The 20,925-nt window shown below is 37.6% G+C and overlaps 1 protein-coding gene across 1 annotated transcript in view; it reads right to left on the bottom strand.

Annotated features, from left to right (window-relative positions):
* LOC149283397 (lysosomal-trafficking regulator-like) overlaps positions 1 to 20,925 on the bottom strand; it is a 110,617-nt gene that overhangs the window by 38,066 nt on the left and 51,626 nt on the right. Inside the window, exons 27-35 of the mRNA XM_089497628.1 lie at positions 13,300 to 13,491; positions 11,848 to 12,026; positions 10,641 to 10,853; positions 10,163 to 10,339; positions 8,458 to 8,534; positions 7,893 to 8,081; positions 6,909 to 7,054; positions 4,742 to 4,838; positions 3,166 to 3,227 (exon numbers count right to left, since the gene is read on the bottom strand). Of these exons, the coding sequence (XP_089353754.1) occupies positions 3,166 to 3,227; positions 4,742 to 4,838; positions 6,909 to 7,054; positions 7,893 to 8,081; positions 8,458 to 8,534; positions 10,163 to 10,339; positions 10,641 to 10,853; positions 11,848 to 12,026; positions 13,300 to 13,491 (1,332 nt within the window). The remainder of the gene's footprint in view (positions 1 to 3,165; positions 3,228 to 4,741; positions 4,839 to 6,908; positions 7,055 to 7,892; positions 8,082 to 8,457; positions 8,535 to 10,162; positions 10,340 to 10,640; positions 10,854 to 11,847; positions 12,027 to 13,299; positions 13,492 to 20,925) is intronic.

The following is a 20,925-nucleotide window of genomic DNA, read 5'->3' as shown; positions in this document are numbered from 1 at the left end:
ACCAAAAAGGGGGCTGGGCAGGCAGGAAGTCTCCCCAAAAATCCATCAGTATCCCCCTCCCAAACTCAAATGTACCCCATGTGTCTTCAGCCTCAGGGGGTTACCGTGACAAACACCTTACTGCTTCCTTAGGAGTTCAGATACTAAGTAGCAGACAGGTGCCGCTGCCCTTGATTAATTGATCATCAGCAAGCGTGACCACCTCTATAGAGCAGTTCATTGATCTGGAGCATCCAGGTGTGCGTAAACCGAATAACAAGGAGGAAAGACATTAACAATGACCTTAGAGAAGCAATTGTTGGTGCCTATCAATCTGGGAAGGTTTGTATGACCTTTTCCAAACAATTTATAGTTCATCATTCAATAGAGAGGAAGAATATTTGAAGTGGAAAACATTTAAGACAGTTGCCAATCTTCCCAGGAGTAGACGTCCTAGCAAATGCACTCCAAGGTCAGACCATGCAATGCTTAGAGAAATTGCAACCCCAAGAGTTATATCTAAGACTCTACAGGCCCCAGTTAGCATGTTAAATGTTAACGTTCATGACAATTGTTCATGTGCAATTAGAAAAAGACTAAACAAGTACCGTTTGTTTGGAAGGGTTTCTAGGAGAAAAATCTCTTCTCTCTTAAAATGACATGGCAGAACGGCTTAGGTTTGCAAAATTGCATCTGAACAAACCACCAGACTTCTGAAACAATGTCCTTTGGACAGACAAGACCAAAATGGAGATGTTTTGCCATAATGCACAGTGCCAGGTTTGGTGAAAACCAAACACAGCATATCAGCACAGACACCTCATACCAACTGTTAAGCACGGTGGCGGAGGGGTGATGATTTGGGCATGTTTTGCAGCCACAGGAGATGGGAACCTTCCAGCCATTTACACGACCATTGACTGAACACTAAAGTAGTAAATTTTCACCGAAATTGGGTCATGCAACAAGACAATGGTCCCAACCAGACCAGTAAATCTACAACCGAATGGGTGAAAAAGCAAACAATCAAGGTGTTGCAATGGCCCAGTCAAAGTCCAGACTTCAACCCGATTGCAATGCTGTGGCGGGACCTCAAGAGAGCTGTGCATAAACAAATGCCCGCAGATCTCAACTAACTGAAGCAACGTTGTAAAGAAGAGTGGGACAAAATTCCTCCATAACAAAGTGAGAGACTGATAAAATGTGAAAACGATCCCTTCAAGTTATTGCTGCTAAAGGTGGTTCTACAAAGGTGTACTTTTTCACACATGGCTTCTCCATTTTGGCTTTATTTTTTAATAAATCATGACACGGTGTAATATGTCATGTGTTGTTGTTCATCTGAGGTTGTATTTACCTAATGTTTAGACCTGCTAATGAACAGATTGTTGTAATATTCAGATATGTAAAACTATAGAATTCAAAGAGGGTGTACTTTTCTTTTCACATGACTGTATATGACAGGTGCAGGGGATATTAACCCAGGACTGTGATGTATTGATTTTACGCGAGTCTGGGGCAAGGAATCTGACAGGATCGGTCAGGTGTAAACCAAAACAAAAGACAGGAGTATTTTAACAAAAATAAAAATATAGGGACAGACATGAAGGAAGGGAAAAAGAAAAAAGATAGCAAGAACATCTGGACAATGTTATGCTTCCAACTTTGTGGGAAAAGACTGAGATAGGCCCTTTTCTATTTTAGCATGACTGTGCCCCAGTGCCCAAAGCATAAAGGCATGGTTGGATGAGTTTGGTGTGGAAGAACTTGACTGGCCCGCCCTGGCCTTAACCTTATCTAATACATTTGAGATAAACTGGAACTGGATTGCGAGCTAAAAAAAGGGCAAAAACCCCCATAGAAACACTCTTGTAGAAAACATCCCCAGAAAAGTGGAAGCTGTTATAGCTGCAACGGAGGGACTAACTACACATTAACCCAATATCATAAGAGTCCCTATTGGTGTAATGTGGTTAATGTTAATGTGGTTATGGTGAATGTGGTTCAATTCTAAAAATAAAAAAAATGAAAAAAGTCTATGGATAAGTAGGACTGTATCTCGAAATGCAAATACCAAGAACTCAGTCAACAGTAAGGAATTTCATCTGCATTGCTCTGGGTAATTTTGATCAATCCTCTCAGTAAAATGTTAAGGAACAGCTGCCAATTCGGAAGGCACATCGAACCTCTAACTGAGTAGAACTGACTGTATTAGAGTGAAATTACAAACAAATAATAACCCGTTTTACAAAGTTTATTTTCATTTTAAGCAACTATAAATCCGGCACCCGACTTGCGTAATTGTAGCACAGCAAAAAACATATGACTTAATTACCACAATGCAAAACATCACATCACTATTTTATAGTTAAAGAAAACTAGATTTACTTCATTCTCAGGTAAAATATATTAATCAAGCATTGTAATGTATTACAGGTGCCATAAAAATACCAAGGCACATTGTTGTATAAAGAAACATTCTAGTACCCAACATTGTACTTTGTGTCTATTAGAATCAATATATTGACTGGTGCATTCATTTTGTTATTGGAAAACAGAACATCTGTCCTATTTAACTCCTCCAGATGCCTCTACTGAAACGAGAAGTGGAAGCAGGAACCATATCATACGCACATGTTAGGTGTCACTCACATTGGGAGAAGCAGTTAACAATCACATGTATTCTACTACTACATCAGTGTTCAAATAGCATACATGTAATTGACTGCTGTTTCTCGCATTGACTAGCATGGGAGTGCTACTGAGCATGTGCAGGAATTATGCTTGTGTACATTTGAATGCTTCTTCAGCAGCTGGGATGGAGTTATAAGAAACTGAAGACTCATCTTCTAACTCCTAAAACTAAGGAACTTGTACGCCAATTTGCATGTGGTAACATGACTTGAAAAAATTTAGATGCACTCCAACCTGCATTTAACATGAAAATAGGTTTGGAGTACTCCCTAAATGAGAGTGACTGCAAAAGTGGCCTTAGTTGAGGCTCTTTAGGTTATTTCCTTCATGATCCGGAAACAAATATAGGGAAATTACTATTATTTACCCAAATCAAGTTATGACCACATTAATTGATGTTTATTGAAGTGGAGCACTGTGATATACAAATACCAGACAGAAGAGAAAAATATGTGGTTTACAAGAGCTAAACAATATATAGCTGGTACCCACCTAACAACAGTTCTCCCAACGTTTCTCTAGCTGGAGCAACATTGATGCATCTTCGGTTCACTCTACAGAAAGTAAAATAAAGTAACAATATGTAGGGTTTTTTTGCATGCATGAACATATAAACAACAATTTAAACAATTCACATTCAGAGCCACCATCATGTGTAATGTCTGGGCCTCCATACCCCTCCCATCAGCTTGTCCCATGTCCACCCCACTGCCCCACCAATTGCTCCACTTATCACTCTACCCTAGAATTGGAAGTAGCTTAATTAGGGGTTTTTTGCATGTACACTTGCTAACACCAAACACTCATGCACAGGCATGCTCAGCCCATACACCAATACAAACACACTCATGCTAATGCAATAATGTAACACACACACGCCACCGTACGCGCAGACACATGTCACCACCACACTTTTATATCCATTCACACTATTCAACATACACTAGCTATACATAGTGTTAGTGTGTGTGAATATACATTATGTATAGTGTAAAAGTCAGTGTATATTATATATAAAATACAAAAACTTTATAAACATACTAACACAACAGTAACATACTGACATACTTACACAGACATATGCTTACATACACACAGTAACACTTACACATTTACTAACATACATATATACATAGTAGCATACTTATAAAATCATTACTTACACTCACATGCTAACATACACACATACGGCAACATACTTTCAGACAATAACATACTAATTTACACTTACACAATCTAACTTTGTTGGCTCAGGAGGGGGTAGGCTGGTGGGAGCTTTTCTCAGACTTAGTGTGCCGGGCCTGAGGAAGTGCAGTCTGCGGCGGAGGCCTAGTGGTATGTGGAGAGGGGGGTGAAGCTGGTGCTAGGTTCCCCCTTTACACCAGTGTCTTTACTACTACAGGGTCACGTAATGCGCGCTACAAGATCCCGCTGAGCTCTTCCCTGCATATGTACCCCCTCCTGATGGCAGCCCTGTTCACATGTAAGTGAAGGCAATGCAAAATGTAAATGGAGGCACATTTTGACAAAACCTGCATATCTATTAATTTACCTTTTTCTCTCCTACCATCCTTACAAAGGCTGCCTCAATCAATCAGCTGCTACCAAAGGAGTACATTTACTTAGTAAAGGAGGATGAGCAACTCAATGGGGATGAATAATCCAAAACCCAAGAACAGGTAGTTGCACTACAACTATCATATACATTTGAATGGATATGATAATTGAGTGTCCCCTTTAAATTAATATCCTCCCCCCTTGCAATTTCATGGGGATATTTATCAAAATTCTGTCTATGTAACTGAACTGTTTGCTTGCACCCCGGCTAATTGGCTACCAGAATTATGATCGGCTTAGCCAGTTCCAGTTTAATGAGATCCAGACAAGCATGCACAAAAACTTAGCGCATTATTATGTACTCTTCAATAGTGGGAAGTAGGAGACATTATACTATACGTTTTACATTTGGGAAAGGTGCATCTTCTTATTTAATGGTTAGGAGTAATCATGCAGTTCATTACAACAAATATGGCTATTTACATGTATCAAAATTTCATGAATATATTACCGTATTAGTTCACTTGCTGCTTTATCTTTCACCGTAGAAGAAAATGAGGAATGGGTTTTATCTTCAAAAAGGTATGAGAGTGGTGGCTTAATGGTCTCTGTCAATGGGGAAAAATACAGTATGTATGATATATGATACACTTACATGCATAAGACAAATCAGAAACGTAGTAAATCAGAGATACAAAATTCTACTTACTTGGAGCTTCTTTTCCTTGCTCAACTCTTGGCAGCATTGACCCCTCCTGAGTCAGGTAGGGTCGGAAAAATTGTTAACCCCCCCCCCCCGTCTCTGTAAAGACATACTACAAATCAAAAGCAAAAAACTATTTACCATTATTGAGTGGGAAACATACCAAGGAAAAGCAAAATTCACTTTTCCCCTTTCCATCCATGAAATGATTGTGATATATGACAATCAAAAAAGGTCTGCTACAATGAAGCAGCCGGGAACTTATCTCCCAAAAGCTGCACTTGTAGGTTTTAGGAAAGCAAGTATGTAGTGCTTAAAAGTACGTAGAAATTCTTCCCTTGTAGCAGCACATCAGTCCTGGTTATATATATTTTTTCCGTCCCTTACTTAATAAGTAAAATGGAAATAGCCATGTTGGTCCAAGAGAAGGAGGAGTCTCCAGTTGAAGGTGATACGTTTCTCTTTATAAACATAGAAACAGATATAAAGTCTTAAACGTTCAGGACCCCAGAGGCCCTTCTTCAGGTGCAATCAAAAAGCTGAAACTCTAAATTCAGGTTTTCAAGAACTGGCTCCTGCATGGAGAGTACCTGAATTTCTCAGAGCCTACTAATACAAAGCCAAATGAATTGCAACAGGAAGGACCATCTTTATCACAAGGAATCAGAGAGATGCTTGTCCCAAGGGTTTGAATGGAGGTCCAATCAGCTGACTGCCGGTTTAATTAAGAGTCCAAAGGAAACTCAAGGTTTTTTTTTTCTAGGGTCTAGAAGGTTTTCTCTGTCTTGGGGGTCTATTCGCTAAAAGGGAGAGTTGGAAAGAAAATGCTTGTCACGTACTTAGTGCTTGACTTACCCTTTCTAATATATAGCCAAATGAGTGATTTTTGTTTCCCCGAAGAGTACTCACATACCGAATTACGCATTGTACCAGGACCAGCTCAGCTAACCTTGCTGGACCAAAACTCACCTGCAAACTCTCATAAATCCTGTATTGTTACCTACTCTATCTTAGTTGAATGATGCCCCAGGATCTACAAGCTGCACCCTTTCATCAATGAGCCACCATGTCTACCAATACTTTAGTACTTTTTCTGCACCAGTATATTCAGCAAGCAGAAGAGCTTAGAACTGAAGGAGAGAAAATGTTTGTATGCCTACAACTGCAGATAGGAAAGGGATGTCAAAGTTTTTCATGCCCTTCATGAGTCAGGAGGAGGAGTCTCCAACTACCAATGCTGCCAAGAATGACAAGGGGAAGGAACATCACAGGTAAGAGTGTACTATACAAATAACATAGGGAGGTTAATTGTGGTATTTTGAGGAAATGTATACTGATAGACAGAGCTTTGTACCTTACAAAACATATTTTAGACAAAAAAAAGATAAATCAAAGTCCCATATAAAAAACCATATACCCACTGTCCAAGATCAAAATACGAGGGGAAAAGGCACAAATGAAAAAATACAAAATATAAATGCAAAGCACTGAGAAGGGAAGGATTGATTTATAGAAAGTCACTAGATCTGAAAAAACTCTACACGATTGCACTTAATGTGGAAATTCCCAAAAGGATCCGTCTACCAGTACATTGTCCTTAAGGTCCCTTAACATAGTTCTGACAACAGGAGCTTAAGTATGGGACTACTGGCTGCTTTTGCATGCACAGTGGCCAATTTGGAAATAAATCGGGCAGAGATTGGATAATCGTGTCAAATGATAGACAAACTTATATAAGAAGTCACGCATCCTTTGGTGTCATAGGACCAGAGGAGCCAAAGCTTGTAATACTGAATTTGTATTATCGTACAATTTAAGAAAGAAGCCCTGGCTAATAAACGTATTGCACTAGAATCTCTATTCTATGTAAGCTGCAATGAAAGTAACAAAAGAGAGTCTCCTTAACAAAATTTAAAAAATCTAAACAAAATGAAAAACATGGATTCTTAAGGTTACAGCAAAATAAACTATTTACCTTCTGGTTTCTGTCTGTCCCTGAGAATGTATTTGTTTGGAATGGTTAAGTAGCACCTTTGTAAACGCCGTCTCTCTCTGTTTGGACCCTCTGTTGGATCTAGTTGCCAAGAAGTTGGATAGGATTCTGGATCATACCAAACAGCCCTTTAAATATACATACAAATATATTATAGTCAATGGTTGTTTTAGGATATGATTTACAAAAGTCAGCAGTTTTTCATGTATTCAGCTGCAAATAAATTAATACATATCATAACCTTATGTTCACCTGGTCACCTCACAAAATTATTCAAAAAGGGCTGGTCTGACTCACAGCGGTGAGAATGCAGCAGGGTCACATAACACAATGTTACTTGACCCAAGTAAAAGTGAGACTGCTTGCACAGTGTATATGAGTAGCCAGAAAAAAATGCTTGGGTATAGTAAAGGGTTAAAAAAGTGAGGGAAGGACTAAGAGTGAGAGGGTAAGAGAGTATGTATGTATGTATGTATGTATATGTACAGTGAGTGCATGAGTCTATTTTTCTTAAATATAGAAATAAGATGCGAGAGAGAGAGCCCTTTGTAAGGATAAATTTGATAAATGTTAATATATAGTGTATATACTGTTGCCAAGTACTGTTGCCAGGTACCTGGACGCAGAAGAACGAGATAAAATTTTATTTAAAAAAGTAATACAGTTGAGTGAAGCAATAACATCAAAGGGAAAATGAAACAAATTTGTGATTTTATGCTCACTTCTCAGATTAAGGTGATTTGTTAAATTAAAGGGGCCATAAATGCTGATGAAAATCTAAAATATAGCAATTTAACACTGAGGTCAGACTTTAGTTACCTTTAACCATCAGATATGCGCACTCTTTTACAATATGAGCCCTATGTTAAAAAATATCACTCCACTTCACACCACACATATGTTTTCCCTGTTTAAGCATTTCAAAATACTTACCCATATAAATGCTAAATTAAGTGCAGCACTAACCTGTCATGTGTCAGTTGCTGAACAAGCTCTTGCCAGTGTCGGCTTGCACTTAAATCTACTTTGTACATGCTTCGAATATGCTCAATAACCTTTTTTCTTTCCAGTCCCTGAGATAATGACACACTTTGAGTTATATCACCAGCAATTTTTGAAATGTCCTTTAACTTTGATTCAAGTCGCTGAAAGAGTCTGTCAAAATACAGCAAAGGAGAGAATATAATCAATCAGTAGTCCTATTGTTAAATCAGGTTTATTCTAAACACCTGCGTTGCTTTTTAACTGCTGATTTGCATTGGAAATCCCTAGTTTACAACATTCAGTAAGATAGAGTGATGAGATCTTAACATGTGATGGCAAATGTAGAAAACCTAAACAAAAATAATACTATATATCCTTAAAATGCAAATATGGTAAACCTCGAATAAAATGCAAAATCCTGTCTTGTCTGCCATTGTAGTGATTTTTTTTTTTAGGAAACAGAAGTAAAGAATAGTTACTACTGACAGAGTAGGTGCTTGGAAAATTGGAAGAGGTTTCTACATATATAAAGTTAAAGGATTCTCACTTGTGCTGGTTGGTTGAAATTGTTTTTTTCCATGCAGCATTGCTTGCAATCTCTTCATTCTCATATTTTTTCTGCTCCTGAAAGATATTTAAGTTTAAGTGTGAATAGTTATACGGAACAAGTATCTATTATATAAAATGATAGTTAAAGTATTAAAAAAAAACATTGGATGCAGGATGTGTATACTAGAAGGAGCCACTGATGGGCAGCCATGGCCATGTTCCAGACATGTCTGTAGCAAACCAGTTTACAATACGAGCAGCATTTAACTCCAGAATGCCGATGGGTTACTTAACCAGAAGCTACCTGTCATTAGTCAGACAGCTCCATCCGAATATGCATATAATAGGAATAGTGCAGTTTCATAATTCTAATCCAGTTTGTCCCTTAGGGAGGGTTTCATTTCGACTCAGGCCATGCTATAAGCACTAAATTATGTTAATTCAGGATAGGGTAGGAAAGTATTCATTGCTAAAGAAAGGATGGTAGAAGTTCAATGTAATAATAATCATTTTAATGATCCCACCAACATCTAGAAATGGCTGTTCTTTTAAACTAAGTATTAACAGAACAAACATTTTGTGAGCACTGCACTCCAGTGAAGGAAACCTAAATGTTCCTGTTATATTGCAGAAGCTAAACACTAAAGTGGTCAATACTATAGAGACATTGGTATATGGGTTTTACGTATTAAATAACATCCATGGTTTATGTAATTGAAATCAATTTCTTCCTGGTTATCACATCTTAGTATATTCTTCAGCAAGCCTCAACAAGCAGATTGCTTCAAATTTGGAACAATTAAATTATTAATACAGAAACACAGAATTTGACAAGTGGAAAGACTCTCAGCAGAAGTCTGAATTAGTCTAAATCTAAGATGAGACCAATGACCAATTAAGGTTTGAGTCTTTAAAGGATGGAAAAACAGGCAGACTAAATGGACCGAATGATTCTTATATGCCGTTAAATTCTGTTTCTACAGGAATCAGTCGGACCATTTAGGCTTCTCATTTTTCCTGATGTAAAGACTCAAACCTTAATCCTTGGTCTCATATTTAAAATGCCCTCACTCTCTCTGCCACTAGCACTTCAGCTGGCAGGTTGTTTCACTTATCAACCTTCTTTCAACATTTCAACGTTCCTGATCCTCTAGTTTAGACTATGACCTCTTGTTCTAACATTTATCTTCATTTGAAATAAGTGTCTCTCCCTCTATGTATTTAACTTTTTCTAACGCATCTTCCCTTTTCTCTTGATTCTTCCGAAATGTTCAGGTGTCTTGATTTCAGTTATAAGACACATAATATAAGGTGTACCGATTACTGCCAACGTTAGCGATAGCAGGCTGTTCTCCAACACTTCTGGGTTGCTTAGGATTGAGGCAAGGTCTGACCAGATGACAGAAGCGCCTTAACCATCTCCCTCTTTCTGCTACTAACGCCTCTAGCTGTACACCCCAGCACCGTGCTTGCTTTTCCAGCGCTTAACTGCATTGCCTGCTTACCTTTAAGTCTTCAGAAATAATTACTCCCAAGTCCCTCTCTTCTGTTGTCGCTGACATAATACCCCCAATGCTATCTTTTATGTCCCAAATGTATTAGGTCACATTTATCATTTGAACATTAAACGTGCAACTGCCACGCTGTCAGCCATTCATTCCCTTCACAGGAAATGCATTTTAGTTTGAATAAAAAATACTCACCTCCTGGATAGCTTTTATCAGATCTGGCTTGGGTGGAGCATTGGGTGGGACACATTTGTAACCAGCTAATTTCAACGCACGCATAAACATTTCTGCTGCCGTCTGTTCTTCCTTTGTTAGCTCTTCCTTATGGTCTTGCATTAGTTCATACAGATAAAGAGCTAACTTTGGTCCATGCTAAAATATGAAACAAAATTCAATATTATAAAATTACACACCAATAATATCTTATGAAATGTCTTGGCTATGGTCTGGTGTATTGCTCCTACAAAAAGATTTATAGGTCTTTCTAGAGCAATGAACTAAAACAATTATCTTGAGAGACATATTTTCATGAACCCCATAGTACTGTATAGTGAAGCCCAAATCTAGCATGGCTTCTGCAGAAATGCTAATTGTACCTCTATGTAACATAGAAACTCACTTTTTCTTAAATGAAGTGCATTCATGAAAAATCATCAAATGGAACTGTACTTACTTGTAAATGTGGATTAAAATTTAAACAGTCTCTCAGGATTTCTGGATGTTTAGGTTCTTGGACTATATCAAGGACCTTTTTTCGTTCCTCTATTGGCTGTGTTGGGGATAAAATATGAACAAGAAGCCTCCCAAGTTGAATTCGAAATGTGTCTTTACCAGACCAGAGTATGGTCTTCCACTGATGCTTAGGTGAACTGCTCCTATGTGTTCCCTGTATAAGAATTAGATATGACTACATACATCAACAATGAGACAAATATTTGACATGCTACACTTATTGGGAAGTGGATAGGAACATTTTACACAGGTGGTATCTAGTTCTTACAAGAACAACACATATGTTGCTGGGCACAAATGATTGATGCTTGTCCATTTTGGTCTTTTGATTTTAAACTGCTTGATACTATTTTTCCAATGCATATACTCCCACCTTCTCAGATTGTCCTTTTAGATATGCTGGCTCAACATATTGGCATTCAAACTATAAAAATGTTGATCTACATTCTCATTGCAGCTAAAACCCCTTAGTTAGGCTATTGAAGTATTCAGCAGTCCCTCCCAGGAGACAATGGAGTGCCTTGAATAAAACAAATGTGTCTAACACGATTGGAATTTGTGGCAGTTATACAGATTACAGTGGCCTAGTGGTTCTGAGGTCTGGCAAATATAGGCAGGTAATATATAAAAAGGTACTTATGTTGTGTATTATAGAATAAGAATAATTTTTTATCCACCTAGGTGGTGATTAGTGTCTGCTCAATTACTTTTCATATTTGTGATATTTTTTTTCTTTTTCTATTTTGATAGGATTGATTATGCTAGGCGATGCAGCCTTGGGTAATTCTTTAGGTACTGGTCTTGATTGTTTGTAGTTGCAGTTATTCCCCAACAGAATCACATTTACATATATATGTATTGCCAAAATAAACTGTATCTGCCAAGGTGTGTGATGTATGCAACTGTGTGTATGCTTGTACTTTATGTATGTGTGTTTATGAATGTAAGTAAGTATGTATGATTATGCTTGTGTGGGTTTTTTCCTGGAAGGTGAAAACAACACTACACAACACCAGGGGTAGGCAACAGCGTGCGGTGTTGTCACTTTGAGGTCTGCTACTTGTTTTCATGCAGGCCCAAAACATTCACAGACACTGTGCTAAACTGCAAAATATTATCATTACAATATTAGCTTAGCTGACACTTACCAGAGAAAAATTGATTCCATCAATCATAGTTTTAAGAAGTTCCTCCTGAAACTTATTTTTAACACTGGCAAGATCAAGCTGCATCTCCTCTTCAGAAGATTCAAACTGAGATCCAGAATACCTCCTTTTCTCTGAGGTATCTTGCACACACAGATCAACATGGCATTTTTTATTGATATCTTTGGGAAGAAAGGAAAAAGACAGTAAAATGATGTTATATATACATATATATTTTATATATATATCCAGAGTTTTTCTCTGGATTTAAGCAGCCACACTTGCTTCTACCTCTACATATAATCCCAGCCAGACTCAATGATTATGTGATCAGGGCTATTTGTTATTTTTTTACTCTGAAGATAGTTCTTAATGACTTAGGCTGTGTGTTTGGTGTCGTGGTCATGCTGCAGAATACATTTGGGGCTAAACAGATACTTCCCTGATAGTATTGCATGATGGATAGGTCCCAAAATTCCAAGGAACATCCACCATGCTTCCCTGTTGCCTGCAAACGTATTCTTGTATCACACTCCAGCCCTTCGGCAAACAAACTGCCTTCTCCTACAGCCATATATATTTCAAATGATGACAGTCCAGAGTGCCTGCTGCAATTCATCTGCGATTTAGTTCCTGTGTTTTTTGTAAATAATTGATTCACTTAGCCTTGTTTCCACGTCAGAAGTTTGGCTTTTTTGGCAGCAAATCTTCCATGAAGACCACTTCTGTCCAGACTTCTCTGAACAGTATATGGGGGTACAAAGGCCAACTGTTTTTGCCAATTCTGAGCTGATGGACATCTTCTGATTGCAAAAGTGAAGTATGTATGATGTGTCTCATCTTCTGTACTAACATTCCTTGGCTGACAGCTGTAACTACGGTCCTTAACATTGCCCATTTCTTTGTGCTTCTTCAAAAGAGCTTGGACAGAACATCTGGAAATCCCTGTCTGCCTTGAAATTTCTGCCTGGGAGAGACTTTGCTAATACCTTGTGTCTTGTTGCCGTGCTCAGTCTTGCCATGGTATATGACTTTTGACCTTAAACTGTCTTCAGCAACCTAACAATGTTAGTGGACTTTGGCTGTTCTTCACCCAATTTTATTCATCCTACACAGCTGTTTCTGTTTCAGTTAATGATTGTATTTCAACCTATATATTGAATTGATGATCATTAGCACCTGTTTGGTATAATGGCTTAATCATACAAAATCCCAGAGTTTTTGCAAGGTTATCTAGAAGAATTAATGAACTCAAAGTGTGATCTCACCAAATATTGATTTGATTTAGATTTCCTTATGTTCACTCACTTTTCATAAAAGTTTTGATAAAAAAAAAACTATGAACATGTCTACTTCTAAAGCATTTCTTTCACACTTGCCTAAAACGTTTGCACAGTACGGTATACATTATATAGTGTTGTACAATGGATATTATATGCTTATGATGCACATTACCTTGGTAAATTAACCGATTAACAGCTAAGAGTGTCAGTCTCTGCAGTCTTTGTACAAATTCAGATTCAGATGCCCTGATTGGATTTTCTTGACTCATTCTCCTCTGCATCATTATTGTGAGTTCATTGCTTGCTACTGTGCGCATTGTCATTAATAATGGGTCAGATTGAGCAAGAGACAATCTATGGACATCTGGTAATAAGAAATAAGATATTGATATTAATTATTATACTAGATCATCAATTGTGAACAGAAAAGTAAGCAAAAGGTGTGCACATAACATTGAAATATACAAATATTTCTTCAGATATTAGATTCAATTTAATCACCTGCAGAATAGATTAAAATGGTTAGGTCCTGCTGGTCAGGATCTATGTAATAATTTGAAAAAATAGTTTTTTTTAAGATGATATAAAAAGGAAAAAAAGCCCCATAACAAATCCCTTTCTCAAAATAAATAAATAAATAAATAATAATAATTTAAACAGTCCAACATAGAAAATGACCAGAAAGTGTACCAAGGACGACACATCCAGTGCAAATGTTAAGTGAAATATGATTGGTGAGCACATCTGTCTGGTTATTAATATAGGTTACATTTGTAAAACAAAAATGAAAATAAGGTTTTTGTATAGACTGATTATTTGTTATAATAAATTTAGACATGCATTGATAGTAAGAAATCCATCAAAACATTTCTACAGAAATGTTCATGGAACTGGGACAGCCTGATGGAGGCGGCATTACTACACCTGTTTCGTCTGGGTATGTGAAAGTTGTGAATCCAATGGGTGACTGGAGGGGCGACTCCTGGCTTAAAAAACTGTAGGATGGGGGCATCGGAAGTTGTCCGTATGAGCAAAAGTGCTTTCTTGGGATTCGAGGAATAATGGAGTCTTTCATTGCAACTGAGCCTTTGTTCAAACAATCACAGCATGTGTGTTATTATATAACAGTTTAGATTAAAAAAATAACCAAATCTACTTTAACTATTAAATAATAAGCGGTCAAACAATCTTGAGACAAGTGAGAATATATGTGTGTTTTAAGGATTGGCAAAACTGTAATAATTCTAAATATATGTAAAAGTATTCTTTATCTTCTAAAGCTTTATCTGGTAAAGCTCCAAACTACATACTTAATTCCACATCAAATATGTGGGGAATTTCACACTAGACAGAAATTTTAAATACAAAATAAAAAAATTAAGAAAAAGAGTCAATGTACTTTTTAAAAATCCTGAAATTATAGAAGCGTAGAGAGGAGTAGTTTTTTATGCAATATTTCATGACAATGTGGTTCCCATTCTTAAAAGGACAGGCTAAATACTACCCTTTCAGTTAGCCATTAAAAGTTTTGTGTTTATTTTTAAATTATTATTATTACTACAAAAGTACCTTGGCTCCTTGACAAAAAAGAAACAGAAAATCAATGCTTGTTAGCAAAACTTCATAGCTAAATAGCACTGCCTGTGTACTATCATAACAATAGTAATACCAAGCAACTAAACCCAAATTCAATTATCCACATACCAAAATGTGTTTAGATACAAATTTTAATGACCTTTATAAAATTACCAAAAAGTGATAAAACAGTAAGAAAATCAAGGTTAAAAGAGAACACACACTTTTTTTGTGGCCCTTTTTTGCCAGAAAGGTACCTACTAAATTAATTTGCTCCATGTGACGCCAGACTATTAAAACAAGGACAATCTGTATAATCTGTATGCGTTGTCAGATGCATAAAATACATTATATGCACACAAACACAAAATGGAGTCAGAGCAATCTTTCTATCCTTTATCTCTATGTTGAGAATAAAAGCAGCTTTGATGAAAAATAGCTGCTACATAGAGACGGGAAGGTCTGTAATAAAAAGCAAAAATTGGGGGGGGGGAAACTGTTTTTTCCCAAAGTCGTTTTGTTTTTTCTGGAAATAGAAATGGATCTTCTTTTCCAGTGAAAATTATATGTTTATTACAAGGTTTGCAAACTATATAAAATAAAGACCTTCATGAAAGACTTCTGAGACTTTACATAAAGTCTGAAATCATTGCTTCAGGTGAGTTCTCTCACCTGAAGACAAGCAAATCCTGTAATACAATTCAAATAATGGGAACACAATTCTCAAATAAGAGCAATATGCATTTCTGTCTCTAGGGACCGCTGTAGGAAGAAGGTTTCAGCTTAGTTTGGCTGTGGTGGGGCTCCATCTTGGTATACTGTAGTTGGTTCTTTCTGTACTCTTAGGTAATGCCTTAATTCACAGGTAAGAGGTTAAATTCATCTGAAACATAGGTTATCTTTATAACCTTTATCTAAATGATTCCTATTAATGTTCTCTAGCATTGCAATGTAATGTTTACCTAAAGTCTGGCCAGTAAATTGTTTTATCTTTTCCTCCTCTCAGTAAAATGGTGAGCTCAACATCCTGTTCTCATGTATAGTTGAAATGGTCTTGACTAGGGCTGAAACAACTAATCGATAAAATCGATAATAATCGATAATGAAAATCATTGTCAACGATTTTCATTATCGATTAATCGAATCGATTTTTATCGTTTATAAAAATTATAATCCGACCTCAAACAGAGATCGGATTATAACACTACAATCCAGATCCCCCGCAACGCTGTAGGGGACCTGGATTCCCCTCACTGTCGGCCGGTCTCTCACTTCCGTCTCTCTCCCCCTCCCATACACCCCTCTGACTCCTCCCCCCTCCCATACATCACTCTGCCTCTCTACCCGGCTCCGTTACCGACTTCATAGAAGCCTCAGCGTAAGTGAAGGGCAGTAACGGAGGCTGTCTGTGCGCATCGTTTAGACCCCCACCGGCTGACAGAGGATCATCCTCTCTGTCACCCGGTGGGGGTCTGCATCGCACAGACAGCCTCCGTTACTCACCTTCACTTACGCTAAGGCTTCTATGAAGCTGCAGTGAAAGTTCCTGTCAGTAACAGAGCCGGGTAGAGAGGCAGAGTGGTGTATGGGAGGGGGGAGGAGTCAGAGGGGTGTATGGGAGCCACCCTCCCATACACCACTCTGGCTCCTCCCCCTCCCATACGGCACTCTGCCTCTCTACCCGGCTCCCTGGTGTCTTGTGAACCTCCGTGGCTGACAGGAGGCAGAGTGGAGTATGGCAGGGGGGAGGAGGCAGAGTGGAGTATGGGAGGGGGAGGAGGCAGAGTGGAGTATGGGAGGGGGAGGAGGCAGAGTGGAGTATGGGAGGGGGGAGGAGCCAAAGTGATGTATGGGAGGGGGAGGAGCCAAAGTGGAGTATGGGAGGGGGCAAAGTGGTATATGGGAGGGGGAGGAGGCAAAGTGATGTATGGGAGGGGGCAAAGTGGTATATGGGAGGGGGAGGAGGCAGAGTGATGTATGGGAGGGGGAGGAGGCAGAGTGGTGTATGGGAGGGGGGAGGAGGCAGAGTGGTGTATGGGAGGGGGGAGGAGGCAGAGTGGAGTATGGGAGGGGGAAGGAGGCAGAGTGGTGTATGGGAGGGGGAAGGAGGCAGAGTGGAGTATGGGAGGGGGAGGAGCCAAAGTGATGTATGGGAGGGGGAGGAGCCAGAGTGGTGTATGGGAGGGGGAGGAGCCAGAGTGGTGTATGGGTGAGTTATAGTTGTGTATGGGGGGTATTATGAATTTCAGGGCATATAGGGGGTATGAGGCATATTGATATTAGGCATATCAGGGGGGATAAAACATATCTGGGGGTAAAAGGTATATCAGGGGGCTCAGTGGCATATAGGGGGTATAAGGCATATCGATATTAGGCATATCAGGGGGGCATAAAACATATCTGGGGTAAAAGGTATATCAGGGGGCTCAGTTGCATATCACTGGCATATAAGAGGTATAAGGCATATATGGGGGCAGAGTGGCAAGCTGGGGGTCAGATGTGCATAACCGGGGGCAGTTTGGTAAATAAAAAAAATTTAAACAAGGCTTTTTTCTCATAGTTTTTATTAAATATGAAAAATAGTTAACATATGAATTAATATTTACTAATAACTTTGTATTAAGACCTAGTTTGAGAAACACTGTTTGGGTTCTTGTAGCTTTTATTATTATGTCAGTAAAATAAGAAGGTGAATAGAGAGGCCATTGTGATAAAGAGATGAAAGTGTAAATTGTACGTTTTTTATTACATTATTTTAAATTGAAAAAAAAATTAAATTTTTTTATCCGTTTAATCGAAAAAATAATCGGCCAAATAATCGATTAAAATAATCGTTAGTTGCAGCCCTAGTCTTGACATATACAAAACTGTATGATTTGATGGGGTAAATCAAATTGGCCAAAGATGTCCCAAATATGGGACATGGGCACAGAGTGACCAGATGTCCAAATGCCAAAAAAATGCACACTTCACAAAGGTGGCCCTTTACCTCCCAAATAACCCAACAAACCCATGTATGGGGGTTATCGCTGTACTCAGGAGATGTTACTGAACACATATTGGGGTGTTTGACACGGACATATACCAGGAGCGGTAAATTTATACCTGAAGTACAATGTGTGTGAAAAAAATAGTTTGTCAAAAGCTGATGGTAGAATTAGTGCATGGAAAGGGCTAAAATACGAGCATTTGAAATGCCCCTAGTTTTCAAAAATAAATTGATTGGGTAAATTGCATTGACCAGCTTCAATGATACCCGAAATAGCACATGAGGCAGAATGACCAGATTTCGGGAAAAAATGGTTTTGAAATCGCAAAACGCTACTTGTAATTATTACCCAATAACTTGCAGAAAAAAAGCAAAAAAACATCAAAATATTGGGTATTTCTAAACTCAGGACAACCAGTAGAATCTATTTAGCAGGTTTTTAATTAGTTTTTGCAGATGAGTAAACTATTTTTCAAATAAAAGTGAGAAAAGTCATTTTTTACAAAAAAGCACCATATTTTATCATTTTGTAATGTAAATTAGATGATATGATAACAATAATGGTATCTAAAGAAAGCCCTGTTTGCCCGGAAAAAACAATCTATAATTTGTGTGGGTGCACAAAATGAGAAAGAAGAAAATTACAGCTAAACAGCAACACTGAAAAATGAGCCATTGTCCCAAAGTGTACTACAAAAAAAAGTCTTGTCATTAAGGGATTAATTTATTATTTTACTTTTAATTTATAAAACTACTCCACACTAATTTTTTCTTGGGGAATTTTTTTTTTCCCATGGCTTCAAAATTTCCAAAGATTTCACATCTCTACTGTTACAGCAAGCATTTTCTGATTTAGCATTTGGTTAGTTTCAATAATATGAGTAATTTTAGGGAGTATAAATTATTTATTTCAATGAATGTACATTTCACAGGTTGCTACATAGCTAGACCACTGAAACTGATTAATAATCATACCTGGGAACGCTCTGGGATCAGCCCGCCAACGGCAGTGGGCAGTTTCCTGCTCCAGGTAGACGGAGCTAAGAAGTTCCCAGGTATGTTAATAATCGAGAAAGTATTGGGTTTTTTTTTTTAGAGATACAATATGTGGTCAAGTGTAAACATCAGATGTTTTATATTTTATTAAAATTATTCCTTAGACTATACCGCCTCTTAGCAATAAATAATGGAAATACATTTGTGGAAATAGACTATGAAGTTCCTAAATGCCAGAATTCTGATTCCAATCAATAGGGAGAGATTAAGGTAACAAGCATTATCTTTAAAAGTTTATGTTTAGAGAAAGGAGATGGATATAAAAAATAATTTTACATTTAATGTTGAATTGTTGTGTTACTTCTATAATTGTTTTGATTATCTAATTTTATGGCAATTCCATAATTTTAAGAAAGTTATTTTTCTTTCCACTGAACCTGGATTGATATTAACAGGGAAAGGTACGATAGGGGGCGCTCGTGTATTCCGTTCCGTGTAGATGAAATGAAAAAATACAAAAGAAAAATAAAAATAAATAGTGCAGGTGTACAAAAATATGATGTGCCCTGCGTATTGCAGATTTTACACTCACAGTGTTTGTCACTCAACGCGTTTCGCCATAACAGGCTTCATCAGGATGAAGCCTGTTATGGCGAAACGCGTTGAGTGACTTTTTTGGACTTATCTTAACATTTTTATCTGCACCGATACCTTTTTATTGTTTTTATTTATTTTAGTTGTTTATTTTTTAAGTTGCATCTGGTATAGATCCAGCTTTCTGTTATTTCGGAATAAATATATTTTTTACCATACATCTCTATGTGGATAGTGGCTGTTTGGTACACCACACACCCACTTATATTTACTATCGGATCCACCGAACAGAGGAGGATACACATGTGACCTAACGTCACCAACTACTACGGGCACCTTGACACTATTGTTAGAGTAAGTATTACTCCACTTGTTGCGCCTCTAGTGATTTATACTATATACACTATTGGTTCTTCTTTTGTCTCTTTCTCGGTGACATACCCCACACGTGGACCCCGAGAGTACACCTGTTTGACGCATTGATCAACATAAACACTGAGTGTAAAATCTGCAATACGCAGGGCACATCATATTTTTGTACACCTGCACTATTTATTTTTATTTTTATTTTGTATTTTTTCATTTCATCTACACGGAACGGAATACACGAGCGCCCCCTATCGTACCTTTTGCTGAAATCCTTCAACACCCGGAGAGTGTTGTATAAGGGCTGCAGCTGTGATTCCACTCCAAACAGGAAAGTGACTATAGCTTACCACTTTTTCTGTTCACTGTTCCACTCCTCCTACTGGTCTTCTCACTTTTTACACATACCATTGATATTAACAGGGAACAGCTGGACCATGGCAATAAGGGGTGGTAAATATAATGGTGATTTTTGTCTTCTTCAATATAGAAGAAACACTTCCCTTTTTGGGGAAACCGGTATGTTTCATTATTACATATGGCATTTTATGAGACTGCATCTTATAATGCGAAAATATGGCAATGATGTAAAAGGTATAATTATCTGTAATTTTAGGATATCCTTCTGAAATGTAACACTAATAACCTGTAGAAGCTATTAAAATTAACTGTGGCTTTTAGTACTATTCCAGACTGGTACTGTGAAATATAGTGATTTCTTTGCTTACCACCCTAACCATTACCGTCTGCTTTTTGTGTGTTGTTGCTGAGTGGATTGAAAGTTAACTGGTTTGATGCTGTGTATATTAGGTGATAGCAATCTGAGACGTTTACACAACGTGATATGTTTCACCTGTTGCATTATTGTATGTATTAGAGCCATAAGCCAGTAAATCATACCCGATAACCGATCAATAACACACTATTTTATGTCATGATCTATTTTGACAAGTCTTGAAGATATTTTTTCTGTTTTATCTTTTGCACGGCATAGATCATATATTTTGTAGATTGTGTTTTCACAATAAATAATTTCTTCTTTGACTATTGTGGTGGTATAATATATGATTTTGAATTATATACATTTTTGTGTGAATAAACATGTGTGAATAAACATTTTGTTTATAACCAGAGATAAAATATAGGGTGTCTCTTTATTTTAATCTTGCCGGTGTGGTCCTTCAATAATTAATAGCGCCAGAATTTTGTATGTTTGATAAAATATTGTTGCATATTGTATATAATGCATAACAACATGTTTTGGAAAAAAAAAACTGC

The sequence above is a fragment of the Sceloporus occidentalis genome, unplaced genomic scaffold, assembly GCF_023333645.1.
Source record: "Sceloporus occidentalis isolate IW3139 unplaced genomic scaffold, rSceOcc1.0.p SCAF_105, whole genome shotgun sequence".
Taxonomy (NCBI): domain Eukaryota; kingdom Metazoa; phylum Chordata; class Lepidosauria; order Squamata; family Phrynosomatidae; genus Sceloporus; species Sceloporus occidentalis.
Note: the sequence above shows the minus strand (reverse complement) of the source record. Positions and strands in the feature narration are given on the sequence as shown.